The 21,638-nt window shown below is 40.4% G+C and overlaps 1 protein-coding gene across 4 annotated transcripts in view; it reads left to right on the forward strand.

Annotated features, from left to right (window-relative positions):
- fam172a (family with sequence similarity 172 member A) overlaps positions 1 to 21,638 on the forward strand; it is a 190,853-nt gene that overhangs the window by 123,624 nt on the left and 45,591 nt on the right. For all 4 annotated transcript variants that reach the window (XM_054772503.1, XM_054772501.1, XM_054772504.1 and 1 more), the window contains exons 9-10: positions 5,679 to 5,795; positions 12,244 to 12,328. In XM_054772503.1, the coding sequence (XP_054628478.1) occupies positions 5,679 to 5,795; positions 12,244 to 12,328 (202 nt within the window). The remainder of the gene's footprint in view (positions 1 to 5,678; positions 5,796 to 12,243; positions 12,329 to 21,638) is intronic.

A 21,638-nucleotide genomic window follows, 5' to 3' on the forward strand; every position in this document is an offset into this window, starting at 1 on the left:
TATTTTTTTAAAAACGTGATAGAGTGAGGGAGCGATGTTCGAACCACGATGTAGCAAGGGGGGCGACTGTATTGTTTCAGTCAGACAAGGCTCAAGCAGGTACGATGACACTTAGAACTTATTTCCTGCTTAATTCTCATGAGAACACATTGCAACTTAACCATGTCCAGAAGTCTATTATCCTTCATTGATTTATGGTGACAAAATCCTTAGCGTCAGTCAAGGGTTTATGTTTGCTTTTCCAGCCTGTGGCACTTATCTTTCCAGACTCTTTGGTTTTTAGTGTCTTTTTAGTGTCTGCGTGCATGCGTGTGTGTGCGTTGCACGTCTGTGTCTGTCTGTCCCGTTGGTGTGTAAAGATTTATGGCAGCATTAGCCCGTGTGTTGTCAAAGCTTCCGGTGTGTATCCACATACATGTTTGTTTGTTTGGTGTTTGTTTGCCGTGGCTCCTCTCGCTGCTCGCCTCTGGCAGTCGCAGGACAGTTAATCAATCAAATATTTAAGCAGTGCTTCAGTGCTCTGTGGGTAGTCCTACATTATCTGTGGCACTTGGCAGTGTACAGTGCAGCGCCTTTTGAGTTGATTCTTACTAGCATATGCTTGTAGGGTACTTGCCTCCTGCTCCTTCGCCTTCTTCAACTGTCCTCTTTCCCTTACTTTCCTCCTGTCACGCTCTCTCGCTTCCACTTGTTTTCCTCTCTTGTTATGCTTCTACTCTTTATTTGCACTTGCACTCTGTTTGTAATTGTGGCTTTTCACATTGACTTTCTGACAGTACGCAAGGCTCCATAAAGAGCTCCCGTCTTTCTCTCTTTGCCTGCTTCCTTCCCTTTTCTATCTGTCTGCATTCTTTCTAGGGATGAGTATGCCTCCCCAAGGGGATCTCATTGTGGATTATCATCCTTTTTGCCTAATTATCTAGTGGCTTTCTCTGCCTTTGACACATAATTATCAAAAGCCTAAATAATTGTCTTTTATTATTGCCGGTGTTCAGATGTAGCTCGGCAGTCACAAGCAAGGGAGCATCACAGCGAGAGGACAACAATGAAGTATTTATCTGAAGCACAATTAGCGATGTCTTGTCACCTGTATCAGCTCTTCGACCATTTCAATGGACTTATACAGACGGCCCCATTGCTCCTTTGTACCCCACCTGAGCCTGCCCATTGCATCTCAGATTGTATGCCAGCGGTGAAAATAAGATTTTGTGCAAACATTAAGTACAGCAATTAGCCAGCTTTGTAGCTGGAAGCAGCTTTAAACACTAGAAACTGTACTTTGCTAAGAGGCCATGTGAGAGGTCAGATGCAAGGGCCAGACCAAAGTGTAAGTGTGTGTGTGTCTGGACTTGATCCACAGAATTTGCGTTCACAGAATTTGTGAAAAGCTGGATTTAGCAGAATTGTGCCAACCAGGGGGGTCAGAGATCTGTGATGTTATAGTCTCTATAACAACCAGGCTCTCTTCAGAGACCTCAGGAAAAGAACTGGTTTTACAGGGGAGCAGCAAAGGCAGAAACATTTCATAGTTCACCCAGAGTTTGAATAGATGAGGGGCGGGGCCGAAGTGACTCAGCTTTGTTTTCATGGCTCAGAGGATTCTAAATGTAATGTGCTATTACTCAAATCACAGTGATAATTGCAACTCTGCTCAAAATGGGTTATCTCAAATTTTGTATCACACTTAATTGAGATGTTAGAATTGACAGTTTGTCAGAGTATGCCCGGCAGTGGTGAAAAGACTGAAAGATCGAGCAGGAGTTAAATATTTCATCTCTAATGGACGAGGACTTCTAACCTTTAACTTCAAGTTCAAGTTCCCGCTTTTGTTATTGAAAGATTGTAAAAACCCACAAAGTGGGATAAAGGAAAAGACAATTATCCTCAGGCAGGAGGATTCTGAATTATATTTCCTGTTCACATCAGTCCGTCTCTGTTTTCATTCCTATCTTTACCTTATCTGTTTTGACTCATCCACAGTCAAGCCCCCCCATGGCCTACCCCCAACTGAACTTTATTCTGCATAGCCAGCTGCTTTCACATTACAGGAAAGTCCAGCAGAGAATCCCCTCAACATCTGTGTGTTGGTTTTAGCTCAACAAGTAATTCCACGTTTCTGTTCTTTGTCCGATGTGAGACACAACAGCTGGCCTGTTTGCTCGCTAGAGCATGTGGATCACTGTGTTTATTTGAATAAACTAATTTGGATAAGATAATACAATGTGGCAAGTCATAGATTGATCTGCAAATAGGTGAATACGGCTCTATTATTAATGCCACCAAACAGATCACATGGGTTTATTTCTGTATGAGCAAGATGACTTAAAATTGCATAGCTGATTTCCACTGAACGTTGTGGAGAGCTGGGGCGTAGGTAGAACCTTGCACATTTTGACATCCATGTCCTTATTTTCATCCATATAACAAACTTAAGTTAGATGCTGGACCAAATTTGACTTTTTGCGCTTTGGTGGAGGTAATTCTAGTTTTAAATAAGAGTATTACAAGCAAAGATGCTTTGTTTTTGTTTCCACTTGCACTTACTAACCACTGTTTTTAATGTGGCTTGTACAGCAAAGCCAGTGTTGTCAAAATCACTGTGGTTTAGAGCCACACTGCTTTCAGAGCCTATTTGTCAACCTATTACCCTGAGTGTTACCACAGCCAAGTACATGTGTGCTAAGAGAGCTGTCAGATGGGCTGATTGATATAGCCTTTGCTGGGGCATGGAGTTCTTTAATCTTCACTTGAGTCATCATCAGAAAAGGAGACTTGTTTGGGGAAGAGTTACTGCTGTATTCTACCTCCTAATTTCAGCAACCAGATGACACTACTTAAGTGTCTTCGGATGGAAATGGATCTTTGAATAGGGAATCACAGGAAACACGAGTACACAATCCAGTTAGAGAAGAGAAGAAGCAATGTGGTCCATTGTTGTATTTTGAAGCAATTACATTTTGCAAGGAAGAATGTGTTTTTTAGTGCCTTGTTGTAGCTAAATTTGCCCAAACTGTCCCATTTTAAGAAAAGAACTCAGTCTGAGACAGTCTGTGTACATTAGATTAATCTTACACTCTTCAAATACATACGTTTTGTATGTGACTTCAAGGTGCATTTTTTGTCACTCCGACCTAGTTGTCTTTTATTAAATAATGTTTGAAATGTCTGCCTTTTCAAAGATAAAGATAATAATGCTCAGTTTTCATTTGGAAGTGCCAGAAAGGTATTCATTAACAATACGTGCATGATGATGGCTGTAGTTTGCAGTGATATGGAACCACACTAAAATCAAAAGTTGTGTTCCGAATGTTTTGGGTATCCTATTAAGCTGTAAGAGTTTGATGTGTTGCCGTCAAGCAATCAAAAAATTATTGGTTCAACTCTCAGTGTTTTCATTGGAATTTCCTGAGTATGGTTCCAATCAGGCATTAAAGAACACATATTATAGTTTAGTAAATAAGTCATCAGATGGATCTCACCCAAAGTGCATGGGTCTTGATAGACAAGTTACAAGTTATTCGATGAAATCTCTCCTACAGTTTTTGAACCTGTGATAATTTGGGAACCGCACCAACATTACGCCTTTCTGCTACACTTGATTTTTTTCATCTCACAATAACTACATATAAAGACGTATCGGCCAATGTGAACAGGAAAGACAAGTTGTCTGTTGGTTTTGGACAATTTTGGATGGATAGAAGTCAGGTTGTGAAAGTTTTCCATGACCAGTCCTCTGTCTCCTGTTTCCTGGCCTCTGGTCACGACCCGCTTTTATAAAAGGACTAACCCATCTGACTATGGCCAAAAACAGGACCGTTTCTGACGCATCAAGTTTTAAAGCGTTGACTTTGCTACTCCCACAGGCCCAGTTCTGCCAGTATAAAGCTCTTCGACCATTCATGGAGGGGGAAGCATGAGAAAGACATGAGATTTTTAATGTATGACTGGGATTTATTTTTTTGTGCAATGGAATGAAATTGTCCGTCGATATTGTCTCCATATATGTCCTTCTGAAGAATATTCTCTAAGTAACTTGACTTCTTGGAGTTCTAATTAAATTTAGGGCATTAAATCGGTGCTGCTGTTTAAGACACCCATATGAGACAGCTTTAGTAATTGCAGCCTTCCTCCTATACATTTATCTGGATAAACAAATTTCCATGGCTACCTAATTTTTTGTACACTTTTATTACATCCGTCAAGGAGGTCGTTACGAGGTGGGTTATCTGAATAATTGGCCCCCAAAGCACAGACAAACATTGAATAGAGTTTACAAAGTTTAATAACAAAAAGCACACCACTTTATGGATACACAAACATGGAAAACGGCAAGAATGGAAAGTGATGGCGAGCAAAGTGCCACGGTATAGAAACTAATATTAAACAATAAAACGAACAACGGAGACACAGACCTAAGACATCAATGAAGGGGACCAAAACAAAGAAAAGCTAACTCTCGGTGTAAACAATACACTAGAATGGAAGTAAACAACAAGGAAGTACTCAAAAAAAGTGTAGAGCACAAGGAACTAATCCGTACAAAAGTAACATGAATGCTTCGCGTAGAGTAATATAGCAAAGACAAAGGAACAGGAAACAGCCTGGCATCTGTCTAGCATTGCTGCATGGTGCAATCAGGTGTGAACTGGTGTCTCCGCCCCAGGAACACCAATTATGGATACTGAAAGTCAAGGCAGAGGAGCAGCAGAAAAACTAGATACATATGTCAAAAAACAGGTTTATGACAGAGGTTATGTGTTCAATGCCATTTATTCATCTTATGCAACGGTCTATAGCCTCTTTTTTGGAGTATATTAGAATAAAAATTATTTTGGTTATACAGTATATCTAGATATGTGATAGGAAAGTGGGCTATTGGCCTTGGCAGAGATTTGTGCACTCTGAGAGCTGTTTATTGTATTACATTTTCACAGCAGAACAATTCTAAGCCAAACATAACCTCAGTTTTCCTTCAAGATAGTGCAAAATATCCTCTAGATGACACTTACTATTAAGGTTCATTTTATATTGGAACATGTGAACATTTATGAGCAGGAAATGTACTACTACTATTCTGCACATTGCCCAACGCAGCGCTATTAAATGTATAGCGTAAGTGATTGTTAACCTATTGTTATAAGCCCTGTTCTTCTTTTTGTCACTATTTTATCTTAACGTGAATCACATTGCAATGGCTCACTCCCAAGGCCTGTCTCCAGTACTCCTTGGAGTGGGTCCAGCGGTGTGGGAAGTCTATTGTAGTGCAGTAACAAGTCCTTTGTGTGACATTTTCCTTGCCGTTGACATTCAGAGGGGAATAGCAAGATGGTACTGCAGACGCCACATTCTGTGACATGTGAAGGGAAAGGGTATTAAGAATGGGAGCCAAGGTATTTGAACGTGCACAGGGAAGGACATTTGAACAGTACGTGACAAGGACACACTATAGTACAGCAGCTCTTTCATATTTCAGTATAGCATTATGCTATACATCTAGTTGAATTTGTATCAACCAGTTTCAAAATGTCCATCCAGTGCTTGCATCATTTGAGGTGGAGGCTGGCAGTATGTGGTCGTAAATCATTTATCAAGATTCACATCATGATATTGACCAAAGGTTGTTGCAGTACACATTTGAGAAGTCACCAATCATGTATTCTTTTTGCTTTTTATTGCAGATGAATCACAGGGAAACTGAAGTGAGGAACAAAGTGTGTGCTGTGGCTCTGACGGACTCAGCTCACAACATCTGGTTACAGGAGACTAGTAAAAGTACACAGGACTGGATGCAGCAGGTGAAACATAACCCCCACAACCCTGCATACATACACATGGATCATGCTCAAAGTTTGTGTTTGTAATGGTTCTTACAATCTAAACACGGACCAAAAATGCTTTCATTTTTGACATATACAGTAACCAATGAGTGAAGCACGTCTTTTAGGATACATTGTGGGATGCCATGCATTTTCTTGCTGGACAGTAGTTTTAGTTGTGTAAAATTGGACTGCACCATTCCTCCAAGCCATACTTTTTTGATACAGCTTTCATTTTTGCAATCATGAGTGTGTGCAGGTGTACCTAATGAAGTGTCCAGTGAGTGTACCATATGTGATCTGCATCACCTTCCTGACCTGCACCTGTACCATTTTTAGAACTCAAGTCAAATCGCCATCATTTGCATGTATCTTGTCTCTTGTTTTCTCCTGGCTGCCCTTCAATGAATTACTGAGACAGTTGACCCTCACATTTGTGTGTTTAAGCGTGTATATGCGTATAGAGTGTAGTACATAGCATGCACAGACAGACATGCAGTATGCATCTTTGTGTTAGCTTCCTTTAAGCACCTGCCTCTTGTGCTCCTCTGACTTGACCTGTGCACGACTTGCAGCACCAGACCTTCCCTCAGTATGCACATACAGATGAGGACAGCCTAGACCGGAGCTGCACACAAACACACATACAAAGCTTACCTTTATTTATATTTATACTCCACCCACTTTTACATTTCCCTTGCTTTATGGTTTTGTGCAGTGTGTGTTGAACGCGTGTTGGTTTGAGTAGTGGGGATTCAAGGTTGCGCTGTCCCTTTTCTTGTTTGGCATTTCCTATTTTTGATCTATCCAAGGGATGCATGGGACAGAATATAATTGGAGTGTTAAACGGTTTTCTATTTGTGACGATTACAGTACCCAGACCAATAGCACTGAAATCACCTTATGTGTCCACTAGGAGGAATGAGACTGGGAAAAAATGTTTTCTTGTACTCATTAACCTGAATTAAGAGAGTCTGACTGGTACAAGATATGTTTGGATTGCAACTATGTACTGCCCTGTGGGCTTTTTATGTAAATGGAAAAAAAACAATAGGCAAATTGGTTGAAAAGTGCACATCGATTGAATTCAGACACTTTTTTGGACCATCAAGACAAATTTTGACCAAACGGTACAGCTCATCTTTCCTCAGTACAATTCTAATATGTTTTTGTTTTCTGCAATTTCCACATTAGCTCTGTCAGATATGTAACTACTGTGACATCATAACATAACCTGGCACAGTAAACAAAGGACAGCAATGGAGGATATCTCCTCACCATATTGCTGTTTATCACAAACTTTGATTTCAAATTAGGGATAAGGCCGATTCAATTCAGCATTGTTATCGGGTTGTGATACTAGTGTAATTTAGTTATCAGAAAAAAACGCCATGTCTATGCTTTAGTGTTGTCAGCAAACGTAGCCAGAAGAAAGTCACTAAAAGTACCCAAAAGCGTATCAGCGAACGTACCTGTCTACTACCTGCTCACTCGCGCCACACACACATACACACAAGCGTTCCGCCTGGTGTGTTCACGATCACACAAAACAGCCGGACATCACAAACTCTTACTACACAAAACGTCCGGCTCACTACGGTATCATACTTGATACTATGATACGTATGATATAATACTATCATATCATCCTCGTCAGGTCGTGTGGCGTTGCATGTGTCGAAATTCATGTATTGGATCAGAAGTCAAAGAATGTGCATCCCTATTTAGAATAGGTGCCTGTTGTGTTGTTCCAATCCTTGTCATTGCTTTCCCTTTAGCTATTGTATCGCTACATCTGATATGCTAACCAAGTGTGGCAAAATGTGATATGATACAATTAACACATGTAGGTATTCTTCATTCGGTCAGCACGACTTTTGACAAACAATTGTGCACAAACTGTATTATTTGGTAGGAGTCGGTCTCTTGGTTTTAAATAAAAAGAAATGAATTTTGTTGTTAGGTCTGAGAAATAATTGAATGTTCGAACATATGATGAATTTAATTTTGGGATAGTAACATTTTCAGTGTAGTTCCACCAGCTTCACGTTGCACCTAATTATGGAAATCATGTGGTGCTGTTTGACTGAGGGCTTTGAATTTGAAGTATCAAATTCATATTCTGCAGGTGCTGTGGAAATACATAAACACATAGAGACACCAAAAGTATAACACCCCCCCCCGAACAACCCAGTTGGAACTTCAATGTGAACAGTGTTAGCATGGCCCGCTGTGATCAGGAGCACAAACACACACACAAACTGGGAGTGCAGCACAGATGGTGCTTCACGCCACAGAGTGAAGCTACCAGTGACCCTTGATAATGCTCGGGGTGGTGTATAAATATGGGTGCCCACAGGGGTGGTTGCCTGTGAGGTCGGGGCACCCCAGCAGTACACTGCTCTGTTCTCCTCGGACAGAGATAATTCCCTCCCTTCGAGGTTGGAGAGGTCACTGAATGGGGAGGAGTAGAGGGGTGTAAAAAGGAGAAGATGGGATTTAGAGATCAGCGCCCGCTGGGTCGAGTTGTATGGACCAAATGGTTCAGATGAGGGGCAAGTGACGTCATTGCAAAGACAGACAAAACAATCCAAAGGACAGTGAATACCATAGAGAATGTAGAGACATATAGGTGGAGAAATAGAAATAAAGAAAAAAGTAAATAATTGTTCGAGTTGAAATCCCATAAATTGCTAACCAGAAAGGACAAATAATGGTAGGCTAAAGAAAAGCAAACACACAGGTATGATGTGAATGCAGATGGCAAGATCTGAGATGTATGTGGCGAAAGATAACTAGTGTGGTGAGCACTAGTGTCTGTGAAAGGGAGAAATGTGAATGATGGTGTACAGCTGGCAGACTGTCACAGTCTCCAAGGTGTCTCCTGTCACTGAACTGGCCTGCTGTCACACTCTAGTGGCCTGCCTAAAGCTTATATGGACACAGACACAGTGTACACTATAATCATGAATAAACCATCCTAATCCACAGAGAGCAAGTGGAGAAGATGGAAGCGAGGCGGACAGAGTGATCAAGAAGTGATACTGAAGACTATTTTCTGAGAGGTTAAGTTGCTAGCTGACAGCTGTGTTATGGTTTTGAATACTTTTTGTACATTTAGTACACACTTTGTACCGCAAGACTCAGTCCTGTGTGCTTGTCGAAAGGAGGACTCAATAGAATGGCGGCAGGTTTGTGCACAAGCGTTGTGTACACGCCACAAGGTTTGTTTATCTTTAGGTTTGGATCAATACAATAGTATTCTGTCTTGTGATCTATTAACAAGATAATTGTGTGACGTAATTGTTTAATCACTAACTTAATTGTTCATGCTTGGAATTAGTCAATGCAAACCTCGCTTTATGGCCTTACTGTAGTCTCAACACAACATTACTGGACTGGATCAATTCTGTATGGACATGTGTGAACACAAATAACCATAGGAACTGTACCTCGCCCAGACAGGCTTGTTGGGCTTTCACTGGGGCTCAACACTCTACTTGGGACCATCCCTCCATGGACCCACTATCCAAAAGGATCGTAAAAGGATTTGGGTGCAATATGACCTGGGCCCAGTTTTTGGTTGCCGTATCTGATTCACAGTCCAGTCCACTGATTTTTGTTGGGGTACTAACAATACAATATTTTTTTGGAAAGTGCATAAAAGTGTCATCCTTCATAGAGGTTAACTTATTTTCTCCTCCTCAAGGGTTTCTGCTGAGTCCTGCTGAGTGCACAGTCTGCACATACAGTATATTGTATATATGCACATCGGACATGCTTCAGACTGTCTTCCTTTAGGTGAATGGCGGCATTGATGGGTGGACTGGTGAAGTGATCATGCTATTTGTTTAGGAGGCATGCAATTTTACATGCAATCCTTGTGTCCCAGCTCTCTAATCCCAGCCAGCAGGCTTTGCCTTTATGTGGCCGCAGTCTACCACAGCACTGGTGCGATGCGTTTCTGTGTGTGCATTAGTTATGTATGTATTGCATGCATTTGTGTGCACATATGCACTGTTGCCCTGACAACTCTATTCAAACTCAACCTCCCTGCCTCCTTTGATGGTAATGGTCGACGCAAAGGGAGGAGGGTACCTTTCAAAAACTCTCCTGTCTTCTCCTGTCTCCAGCTACCTGCAGATACAATGTGACACTTAATGTGGTAATCAAGGAGCTTCTGTGCAGGTCAGCAAAGGTCTGCCATCCAGTCCAGGCTTGGTGGACAGCAACGGGGCATTCCACAGGATCTGATAATATACAATATGCAACAATTTTAGCCCGGCCCCCCTCCAATTGTGAGCTCAAATTTTGCTTGTGAGCTCACTGTCGCTTGAAGGTGAAAGCAATGAGAAAGGCCCACGTTTAGTTTAAATTTATTTGTATTTTCCTGCATTGGATTTCTGCAAATCTTTTTTTTGAGCCTATTGCATTTATCTTAATAACTGTAATTTCAGTACACATGTCCCAACGGAATTTTGAGTAGCTTGTTGATATTTGTGGAGGATTTGTGTACACCAGGCAGATATTTCATCATAATCACCTCCACCACAAGATTCTATATTTGTCTGCAAGCTTGAATTAAATATATCATTGGTGGGACAAAAGAGGGATGTGGCAGACGTCAACTAGACAGTAATGGAAAATATTTGTTTTGATTGTGCTCCCATAAACAACAGCTGGGTTCACGTACCCTTCAGCTATCTTTCGTTTGTATTATGACACTTGTACAGAAAAACAAAAACACATGAACAAGAAAATAAAAGACATGTAATTTGTCATGTTGTGTACATCTTGTATGGGTCTTAAGGAAGCTCAACTTGGAGATGTTTCACTCATTTGTCAAGGCATTGGGAGTGGAGGTCATTGAGGGCAAAAATGCAGCATAGCTTGTATGCTTCTCTAGACCCCCCACAATTCAACGAGTGACCCACACTCCCAACATAAGACACACAAGTTGTTGCACAACACTGTAATAGGCCAGGGTGAAAAGTAAACAAGAGCAGATAAGCAGTGATTCATTGGGACGCCAGCTGCACGTTGTAATCTCTTTACATGTTCGCTTTCTTCTATTGAACTTTTATCTTATCAGACAAACGTCTTCTCCAAGCATTCCTTCTCAGCTGCCCTCTTTCCCTTTCTACCTTCACCCTTCTCCAGACACACACACACACACACGCACACATGCTCAGACAAAGGAAAACATACTTTGATATGTTGCCACCTCCCCAAAAATGAAAACCCCCAAGCTGCTGAGAGATGAGTTGCTGTGCAGCCTGACTTTAGTACACCTAATCTGAAGTGGCTAGTTTACTCCGTTGCTGATAAATTGTACGTTTTGAATAAATGTGTTTTTTTGTTTGATTGTTTTACACATTCACTGTCTGTACAACATTGTAGAGGACACATACAGTCCTTGGCTTGGATATGTACATGCACTGTTTTGTCAGAAATACAAAAATTCAGAACCCAGGAAATTAATGGCAATGGCAATTTGGTCATTTGATACCTCCGAAAAGCACACAGCGTGTTGTTTACATTTGTATGTTTACTACCAGGATTTTTTTTCTTGTGAAAACTCCAGAGATGACATCAGCCATGGCTTTGTTTCTTGTTGTAAACCACACATACACCAGTGCAGCAGAAACAGGTTTCTGATATTATGGGATATGCAGCAAGATGGGGCACAGCACAACACAAGCAAAGTCTTTGGGAGATGAAGACAACAAAAGTAGATAAAGAGGTCCACTCCTTTGTTTGACAGCAGTGTTGTCAACCACTTGGGGGTTTGTGAAGACTGAGGGTGTTTGCAGGGGGTTATGGGTCAGCAAACTGGGCAGACTCCCTCCCCCAATGCACCCACTGATGCACCATGGCAGAGGGCCTCAGCTCTCCACCACAAACAAACAGCAAGATGTCTAAGCAACATGTCACAGAGCTTTTAATTGCTTGTTCCTGTCTCTTTCTCGCTCTCCTCCCCGCTTCCTTCAGTCACATACTCACTTCTCCTGCTACTACCCCCTTTCCCACTTTTATTTGTTTCCTTGCATCTCCATTTTCTTTTCCATCTCATTTTTCTACAAGTTTTTGTCGTCTCTGTCATATCTCAATTTACATTTAATTGATTTCGTTCTTTGAACGCGCACCGGCCACTTCATTAGGTACACTCGCCCAATCTAATGTGATCCAAGACAAGAACTGCATTAAAAATATTGCCTTTTCAGAGATAATTCCATTTTGAGTAGTACAATGTGTTAAGAATTTACGAAACAGAGCTCTTATATTGGATCTTAGTTTAACCTGATAAAGAGGCTACTATTGATGCTGCTAAATTGATTTTTTTGTAGAGACAAAAATACTGAGGGAATTATTGTCTCCCTCTCTCTTGTTTAATAATTTTTGTTGTTGTTTTTTTCTGTCCTCACAGCACTGTTGTAACTGGGTGTCAAGTCCAGAGCCCTTGGACACTCCCCTGGACTCCATGCTACCAGACTGCCCACGTGTTTCTGCAGGTATCAAACCTAAACAAACAGTCTCAGAATACCCTACCATTTGACATAGCTCTAGGTTAATTGTGATTGTATTCAGCCTTAGAATAGACATTAAGAGCAATATTGTTACTTAACTGAGCTCAGCAATCGGCCAATATGGATTTTGGATATGTGACTTGAACTGATACCATATTTTTGGTCACATGTCAGAGTTACTTGCAGTCTCGGTGCATGATTGCATACTTTTAGTGATGCATCAGTGTTTAATGGCACAATTTCAAGGTCCAGTATTACCCATGGTCACCACCTTTGGGAAGGGACTGAATACTGTAAGTGTATTGTGTGATATTTCATAGCTTTTGCTACATTGGGTTGAATGGACGAAGAGCTCCAGAGGGTGTTAGATACATAGCTTAACCCGTCACTGCATACAGGATCCTATGAAAGTCTGGTTGACTCGCTGCACCAAACATGGTTGTTGAATGGATGTCACCACACATTGTTGTCTGGTTTTATGTATGTGTATGTAAGGGCTTATGCACAGTTGCCAATCAATGGAGTTCAGTCAGTGCTGGCTAGTGTGTTAAGTAGACAGTATTTAGGTGTTTCTTCACATGGTTATGGATTGTTGGGCTGATCAGACCTCTTAGAAAGGCTGACTGAGTTGGATCGTTGTCAGAGAAACTGAGGCAGTGGCAGATTATCTTGAAAAGCAAATCCACAGTGTCCTTCCACATACGCAACCCTAATGTTCTGTTTGATGCTGTTTCTATTTCTATCGTCTTTGGTACACCCTCGTTTCCGCTTTCTTTTTTTCATCATCCACTCTCTCGGCTACATCGCTTAATCCGCCCCTGTGGTGTTTGGCTTCCTGTCCCTGTGCCCTCTCCATGGTGGACTGGCCTTGATGATGTCACAGCCATCATGAGAATGTGTTCCTAATGTAGGATTAGGGATGAAAGATGTAATCCTCAACATGACCATTGAAAATGGATGATGATTGCAAGTGTTGTTAGAAGACTGACACACATCCAGGCTTGCATACATAAGCACACACAACTCAAAAGGACATTCAAGCCTTATAGAAACCTAGAAATACAGTATGTCATAAATCAGTACATGTGTGGACTACACAGATACAGTACATTGTTTGACATCTTTTGGGACACTGTGTTTTCTCGCCATTGCTCTATTGTGACATGCTTGTGAAAGTATAGGTCATTTTTCACATGCACCACGTGTCACTGAATACCCATCTACACCACTATCTCATCTCGACCACTAAAGCGGCATGTTCCACATGGTGCTATGTGGGTGGTACGTCTCTAACATCTAACAATGAATCAGCTCCTTCAAATGTCAGCAAGGCTTCAATATAAAACCCATACCGTATTTCATGTTCAAATGTCACTTTTGCCGTGATGCTTAATGCCTTTTCTCAGTGACCACCGCTGAGTCAAGATAGCCAGGTCCCGCGTTTTGAAACATGGCATGAATGGCATGGTTGGAACACCATTTGACATGACGCCCATCTGTATGTGTACCCTATTGACTTGTGCGCTATTGACTCTAGCTACTTTAACAATGCTGAAAAGATGTGAGGATCAGGCCTGTTAACAAAGCTGCCAACTCAGCTTGTCTCTGGTCTTTTGGTAGCTGCTTCTGATGTCAAAGGTTGACTCAGTCATCTTTGTGTCCTTGGCAGCCTGGCAGGTTTGCAGGCAGCGGCCATTGTGGCAAGAGCCACAGCAGAGCGGCAAAGGTGACGAGGTTGAGAGAAGGTTGAGGGAAGGCTGTCAGGGCACCGCGGCCCAGCACTTCAACCTACAAACATAGCGCTCCCAGCAGTCACCTCTTCTATTGCAATGAATGATCCAGTTGGGGTTGCTATGCAAAGAGTATGCAGCATGCTTGTGTATAGGTGGGGGTTGTCACGGTTCACCGTATAGTTTCTCAGCCTCAGACACCATTCCATCCCTTTTGGAATACTGACACATCCACCTGCTTGGGGCTGCACAAAAAAAGTTTGATTCATTCTAACATGCGACCTAACGTCTATCGACTGTTATTTTTTTAACTGAGCAAGCTGCATCACAAGCAAACGTTTTACTCAAGGACTCACGCTGCAATGACATTTCCTTCTCACTCTCCCCGTCCCCTGTCCGTCGAGAGTGAGTGAGTGAGAGAGGCACCCTGGCTATCATTCATCAGCTCGCGGGAGAAGCGATCACGTTAATTAATTTACTTTTCTTTTGACTTGTCTTTATTACTTGTATTCCTGTATTGTGGAGTGAGTGATCATGCCATGTTTTTTACTTGATGGATTATTTTGTCGTTCTATTCATTTATTTATTCATTTATGTTAAAAAATCCATCCATCCATTTTCTATGCCACTTCTCCTCATTAGGGTCGCGGGGGTTTGCTGTACTGTATGTATTTAGACAAACAGCCATTCACACTCACATTCATACCTATGGACAACTTAGAGTCGCCAATTAACCTAACATGCATGTTTTTGGAATGTGGGAGGAAACCGGAGTACCCGGAGAAAACCCACGCACGCATGGGGAGAACATGCAAACTCCACACAGAAATGCCCAATGGAGATTCGAACCCAGGTCTTCCCGATCTCCGGACTGTGATTGTGTGGCCAACATGCTAACCACTAGCCCACCGTGTGGCCCTATATTAAAAAAGTCTCCCTTCAATTGTCCCACTGGCATCTCCCCTGAAGAATGGCAGAAAGACCATGGTATGGTGTGTTTTTTTTTGTTTCAGACATGCTTAACAACTTGCATTAAGGAACATCACATGGTTACATTTGCATAATTCAGCATGTCTGAAAAGGAGTAGGAAGAAGTAGAGCTTATATTTACAGTAATCCTACTCCTTCTGCATGTCAATTCATTCACACCATAACTTTTAGTTGCTTAAACTTACAATATTTCACTTGCTCACATTTTATCGTTTACATTTTCTTCATTTCCTGTGTGAAAAGGAAGGAAGGTGGGGAACTTATCAAGAAGCGAATAGGAGTTAAAATAATGATTAGAATAATTAAGGAATAAGAAGAAATAAAAGGCAGATAAAATAAGATGAAAATGTAATAAAAATGATAAAATAAGAATGAATTGTTAAATATATAATGTAATAAATTTGAATTAGTGGAGACATTAAATAAAACAAGTAAATCAAAAACATTGATGATAAATGTATAAATACTAGAGTAAAAATTCTGGCTGAATTGCACAATTTATACGTAATTTTTAAATATAAATTGAGAAAGATCTTAATGGTCATAATCAATAAATTAAATGTTTAGTAATATTGTTGAATTTGACATAGTCTATGTTATTGTGGATTTGTTATTGTTGAGCGAAGTCAGCTGGGATAGGCTCCATCATACCCCCGCCACCTTAATGAGGAGAAGCGGTATAGAAAATGGATGGCTGGAGTTGTGTCTTTGATTTCCTTGTCATCGAGATGATGTCATCTTCAATATTTGTAAACATTTTGAGATATAGCATAATTTCCGGTGAATAAGACGCACCAGTGTTTAAGGCGCACCCACTAAATTTAGAGAGAAAAACAGATTTGTACATATATAAGCCACACCAGACTATAATCCACACATCCATGTCATAAAATGGCATAAAATTACATATTGTGGCACGCACGAGTCTGTGAGGACCAGGCAGTTCTTTATTTTACAGTAGCCAATCATGAGCTATAAAAAAAACTCGAGCTTGTCAATCCATTGGAAATTGCAGGAGGTCATTACTCAATATAACAGTCTGACTCACGGTGTCATCTTACAAAGAACACCAATCTTATCACACAGCAACGTAACACTCAAAAGGTACCTTGGAAATATACCAGTACCAATACGAGTTTAAAATTTAAATATTAACTATTTTAACATTTTCCCATAATGCATGCCGTCCAAGCAAAACATTTAATTGGAGGACAAGAAGCATAGAAAATGGATAGATGGCTGCTGAGGCGCTGCAATGCTGCCTCTGTCCACCAGAGGGAGCCACAAGAGCCCAGAGTCCGGGGGCTGGCTGACATCATTGCAGCTCCTCTGCAGGCACCAATGAAAGGCTTTGCTTGGACGTAATGCATTATGGGAAAACGTTAAAATACTTGTTTTTTTATTTTAAACTTGTATTGGTACTTATATTGTATATTTCCTAGCAACCTTTTGAGTGTTAAGTTGCTGTGTGATGAGTTTAGCATTATTTGTAAGATGACGCCGTGAGAGTCAGACTTACATCAAGTAATGACCTCCTGCAATTTCCAGTGGGTTGACAAGCTCGTTGTGAGTTCACTGATAGCTTGTGATTGGCTCCTGCCATAGAAAGTGCTACCGTTTCCTTACTGACTCACGAACTGCACAGTTTTTAAATGATTAGTAGTAGTTCTGAAGTAAAGGAGATGTCACCAGATTAGAATTTAGCCATAAATTAGCTGCACCGCTGTATAAGTCGCAGGGTTCAAAGTTTAAGAAAAAAGTAGCGGCTTATACACTGGAAATTACGGTACATCTTTTACTACTATCCTACTTATTAGCTCATCAACTATTGAGTAGGAGTTTAATAAATTTTCATTTTTAATGCTGTTCAATCAACAAATGAATCAACAAATGCACATAGTCATGTTTAGTGTAACATGTGTGCCATGTTTGTGGAAAGTGTGTGGATACTTGAAAAATGCTCTCTGACACTTTGGTACTTGGATAGCTCAGACAGCGCAAAGGGAAACATTTTCAAGGATGAGTCTTTGCTTCTTCTCCCTCTGCATCCCTTCCTCTCTGCCTTTACTTTTCCTTATGTACTTGGTATGCTATAAGTCCCCTCCTTCACATCCATCCTGCCTCCATGTGTGGTGTAGTGATGATATGATGATGGAGTTCTCCATGCCGTAAGACCTTTGGCAGAAGGGAAGTGCATGGAGGAAGTTTGTTTGTAGTTCCCAATCATCTGTAAAGCAGTGCCGGTACACTAACTTGGCACACTAACAGGACTAGAATTTCCTGCAGCGGGTTAACTTAACCGAGGTATTCATCACCATTTCTTGTGAAAATCCATTTAAAGTTGGACCTCACTGTCTTTCTTTTTAGTTTGTTGTGTTTAGATGTGTTGCAAAATTGATTTGTTCCTCATTTAGTAGTCTATTTTTGAGAAGGGAGCACACTACCAGAATGTTTGAATCTGGCCTATATGCAAGTAAAATGGAATTAGTATCCCTACTGCAAAGTTGACATTAAACTCATTCGGAAAATGGGATGAAGTTAGGTAAGCGCTTCCAAAACTGTCACTTTGAGGCAGAAGGGAGAGGCTCAGAGGGGAGGAATGAGTGGCGAAGTGAGGATGACGAGGGATAGATGGTTGAATAGAGAGGAAAACGCTCCTGCAGAAATTGCAGAAATTATGAACTCCGATGTTATCGAAGCTTAACTTATTGACCAGTTTCTGGTAAAGATCAGGATTTCTTTGGCGGGGGAAGAAACCTGAACATGCACACACATACACACATTTCCTGTTGGGTGATTACTCATTGTCCAAGCTGATTATTAATTACAAAGGCTGAGCTCTCTGTAAGTGAACACTGATTAATGGCTAACAAAAGTAAGTTAATGTCTTACCTGTACTTTAATTATCAATTGTGTTCAGTTACAAGCAACGCAACACAATGCTGTAATTAAACCTAATGAGCTAAGGTAGGGGACTCACTTAGATTTTTTTAATACCAATTTGTCATTTTAATGACACAAGTGACATTGTTTGCCCAAAGCCCAAAATTTTATCTTATTATGTGTGTCTGTGTGTGTGCATGTCTGTGAGTGTGGCTATGTGTGCATCACCCTTTTTTTTTGTCTTGGATAAGGTGGAGGAGAGGGGTTGGTTTAAAAAAAAAAAAAAAAAAAAAAAAAAAGCGAGGCATGAAATGAAATATGAAACTCACTGGAAGTCTTTTATATCAACAATTATCAAAATTACCATAGTAATTATAGCACACATAAGACTAGGGTTGGATGACAAGAATAATTTATGACCACAAACACCCACTGCCAAAGAATTTGCTTCCGTCATTGTACTCCGATAGCCTAGAAACTAACTCTCGTTTGAGAACCTGCTGCATTTGGAATCCAGAAAGTCTATGTTTCGCATTATCTTTGACAGTAACCCTTAAGTTGCCAATCCACGCTTTGCTGACCGTGAAACATCTTCTTGCTGTCGGCACCCCTTCTACACATACACACGCTGACTGATGTGTGTCTGATGACTTGCTCCGAGAGGAAATTCAGGCTCGCTGAAATTAACCTCATCCCCTCAAACATCTGTGTTTTTTCAGCTTGGCATTGTGGAAGTCCGCTCCTTCAAAAGACGATCTCATGAAAAGTGTGTTTTCGTAAATGCGTTTCAGTGTTTTTCTAGCCCAAATTTGACATGTTGCTCTCGTGTTGCAGGAAATACGCCGGGTAAACTCTGGTGAACCGGACACCAACCTTTGACCTGGATTTACTACATTTGTTTGGGTTACATTTGTGACAATAATGTGTGCATAAGCCTGAGGACGCTAAAGATTGACGTCACCAACTGTCAAAAGAATTGTTACTTCCTCTCATTTTATCTTTTTAAACAACAGTAAGCAGCAGTTATTTTCCCTTTTCTACCATAATATGGCAGAATAAGCTTAAAGAATCTAGTCTTGACCATCTTCAGAGAAAAAGACAGATGCCACGGAAATACCCTGACGTTTTATTTCAACCATCATCACAGGGTCTGCCCTTCTATTGACCCACCGTGTTTCAAATTGTCTTCTAAGAAAGTTGCTGAGATGGATGACTTGAAAAGAAGTTGACACAATCCATGTGTACATGCAGTTTGATGCCCTTAGTCCATTGTCAGGTCACAGTGGTATTACCATGGTGACGGGGCTATCTGATCCATCATGTAGGTTGCCTTTCTCACAGGGACATTTCTTTTGAATCAAACACTTGACCGCTTTGATTCACCTCCTTGATTCCATTCTCGGGAACTGTCCCTGTTTATTGATCAAGTTCAGCGCTTTGATATGTGTCCGACTCGTATCTTCCCCTGCATCAGGATTATCAAAGATATGCCAACATAGTCGATAGACAAGCCCTACATGACTAAGACAAGGGTTGCTCACATTTTATTCTTACCAGACAAGCAAGGAGGATGAAGGTGATCAATATACTGATAAAATACTGGATTAATTATTAGACCGTCATGTCAAATTACATAAAATATATCATTCTTTGGTCTATTCTCATACCAATTCATTCAAATTTTGAATGAGTACTGTAATTAATAGAAGACTGACATGTTTTAGGTTACTGTGACGTGCTTTTAGTGAATGATATAGCAGGTATACAATATTGCAAAGTGCAACCACTATAACAGTTTGTCCAATTAACATTTCTGACAGTCGCAAATGAGAATTATTGTATCCCAAGGGTGATGCATTGTTATACACAGCACACTGTCATTCTCAAGACAGTTAACAGTTTCATTTGAGCTGACATGATTACAGTTGTCCCTCCCTACATCGCAGTTTGAACATCGCACCCTCACTCTATTGCAGTTTTTCAAATATTAATTAATTACTGTTTCATGGTTGACTAAGGCCTATTATTAGTCAAAAAATATTGAAAGACAGGTATGTAGTATTCTGGTTACTAGGTGTCCGTAATGTTACATTGATGGGACATGGCATTATATTATATTACCTTCACACTGCATTCAGTCAGCCATGGCATGTTCGATATGACAGAGTGAAAAAAGCTGTGGAAGTGGTAAGTTTTTGGCTTCTTACTTTTTCCTTCTTCCCCACTCCGTTTACAACACTTTAAGTTTAGAATAAGTAAATTGCAGAGGCTAACTAGTGATGTCAGGAGCATATTATGCTAGCGGCGGCCGTCTCTTATGTCCCTGCAGTGATCCCGTAGCCTGCGCAATGTGGCGTAAACAAAGAATAATAGGAGTATATAGGTGACTATAGGGGTGTTATTTCATATCTTCAGGGCTCTAATAATGTTTAAACCATATTTAGGAAGTCATAAAAAGGTTTTCTATGCGCTAACTATGAAAATATTCAGTTTATTAATATTGAATCTTACTTATGGCGACAGGGTCTGGAACAGATTAACCACGATAAACGAGGGATGACTGTATTGGATCCTGATTGTTTGGTTAAAGAACTTTTAATGTCATAAGGGATATTGGATACATTGTGGTTGACTACAACCATGCAATGATACAAAATATACAGTATAACAGATCTCATAACTCAAGATAATATGTACAATGACTACATTTACAATATTATACACACATGCTATTTGTAGTACATATAATTTCTGGAAATACAGTAATGTATGCAGTTGTATTAGATACACCATTACTTTTGGTTGTAGCAGCAGTTTGTAATGATATATGTTTCAGTCGGGTTTTTTATGCTGGTGTTTTTCCTATGAGTGTTTGAAATGATTGTTTAGACTTAATATTTTATCAAGGGCTCTTTACATTAAGAGATCTTAATTAAATTTTCTGAATACTGTAGATGAAACGTACCTACAATGGCGTACATACTGTAGCACGTACTTAAGTGTTTCCTTCTCGAGCTGATGCTTAACATTGATGAACGACCATGACATGAAAACAACTCTAATTAAGAGTGTAAAATAATAACATTGAAAACCTGAAAATCTGATGAGCCAAACATTGTGGGCTATTTGTAATATTTTTATTTAGTTTGAAACTCATACACTTGTTTTAGCTATCAACATTCACAAATGCTCATAAAAAAAATAATGTAGGACGTATGAACACATGCCTTTGAAGGATTTTGCAGAAGTGAGGTGTAATAATCACAACACATAACAGAGGAGCGCTGTTGCTTCAGTTGTGCTTTTGCTAACTAGAAACATGTCTGCAATTACTCATCTGTGGTCTTAAATTCACCTCTGCATTACGTAAACTATCCAGGAGGCAATATATCCCCTCGTCCTTCCTTTTACTGTAACCACCATTCAGCAAGAAAGAAAGCAATGGGGAACAAAAAAACGGAGAGTCTGGCGTGCATAAATGAAAGTTCAACAAGGTTCAATGAAACACTTATACAATTTGCTGCAATATAGTGAGGTTTTATAATCTCATTATCATCTTAGTGCCAGATTTGCCCATGAGGGCTGTTCTGTATTCACTTTTATTAGCTCCTTAAGATTTGTCCATTTGTCCTTCTAGTACCCGCACCTCAGCCAATCACTGGGGCACAATCTCCAATAATTACCCCTCTCCT

The sequence above is a fragment of the Dunckerocampus dactyliophorus genome, chromosome 4 (genome assembly GCF_027744805.1).
Source record: "Dunckerocampus dactyliophorus isolate RoL2022-P2 chromosome 4, RoL_Ddac_1.1, whole genome shotgun sequence".
Lineage (NCBI taxonomy): Eukaryota > Metazoa > Chordata > Actinopteri > Syngnathiformes > Syngnathidae > Dunckerocampus > Dunckerocampus dactyliophorus.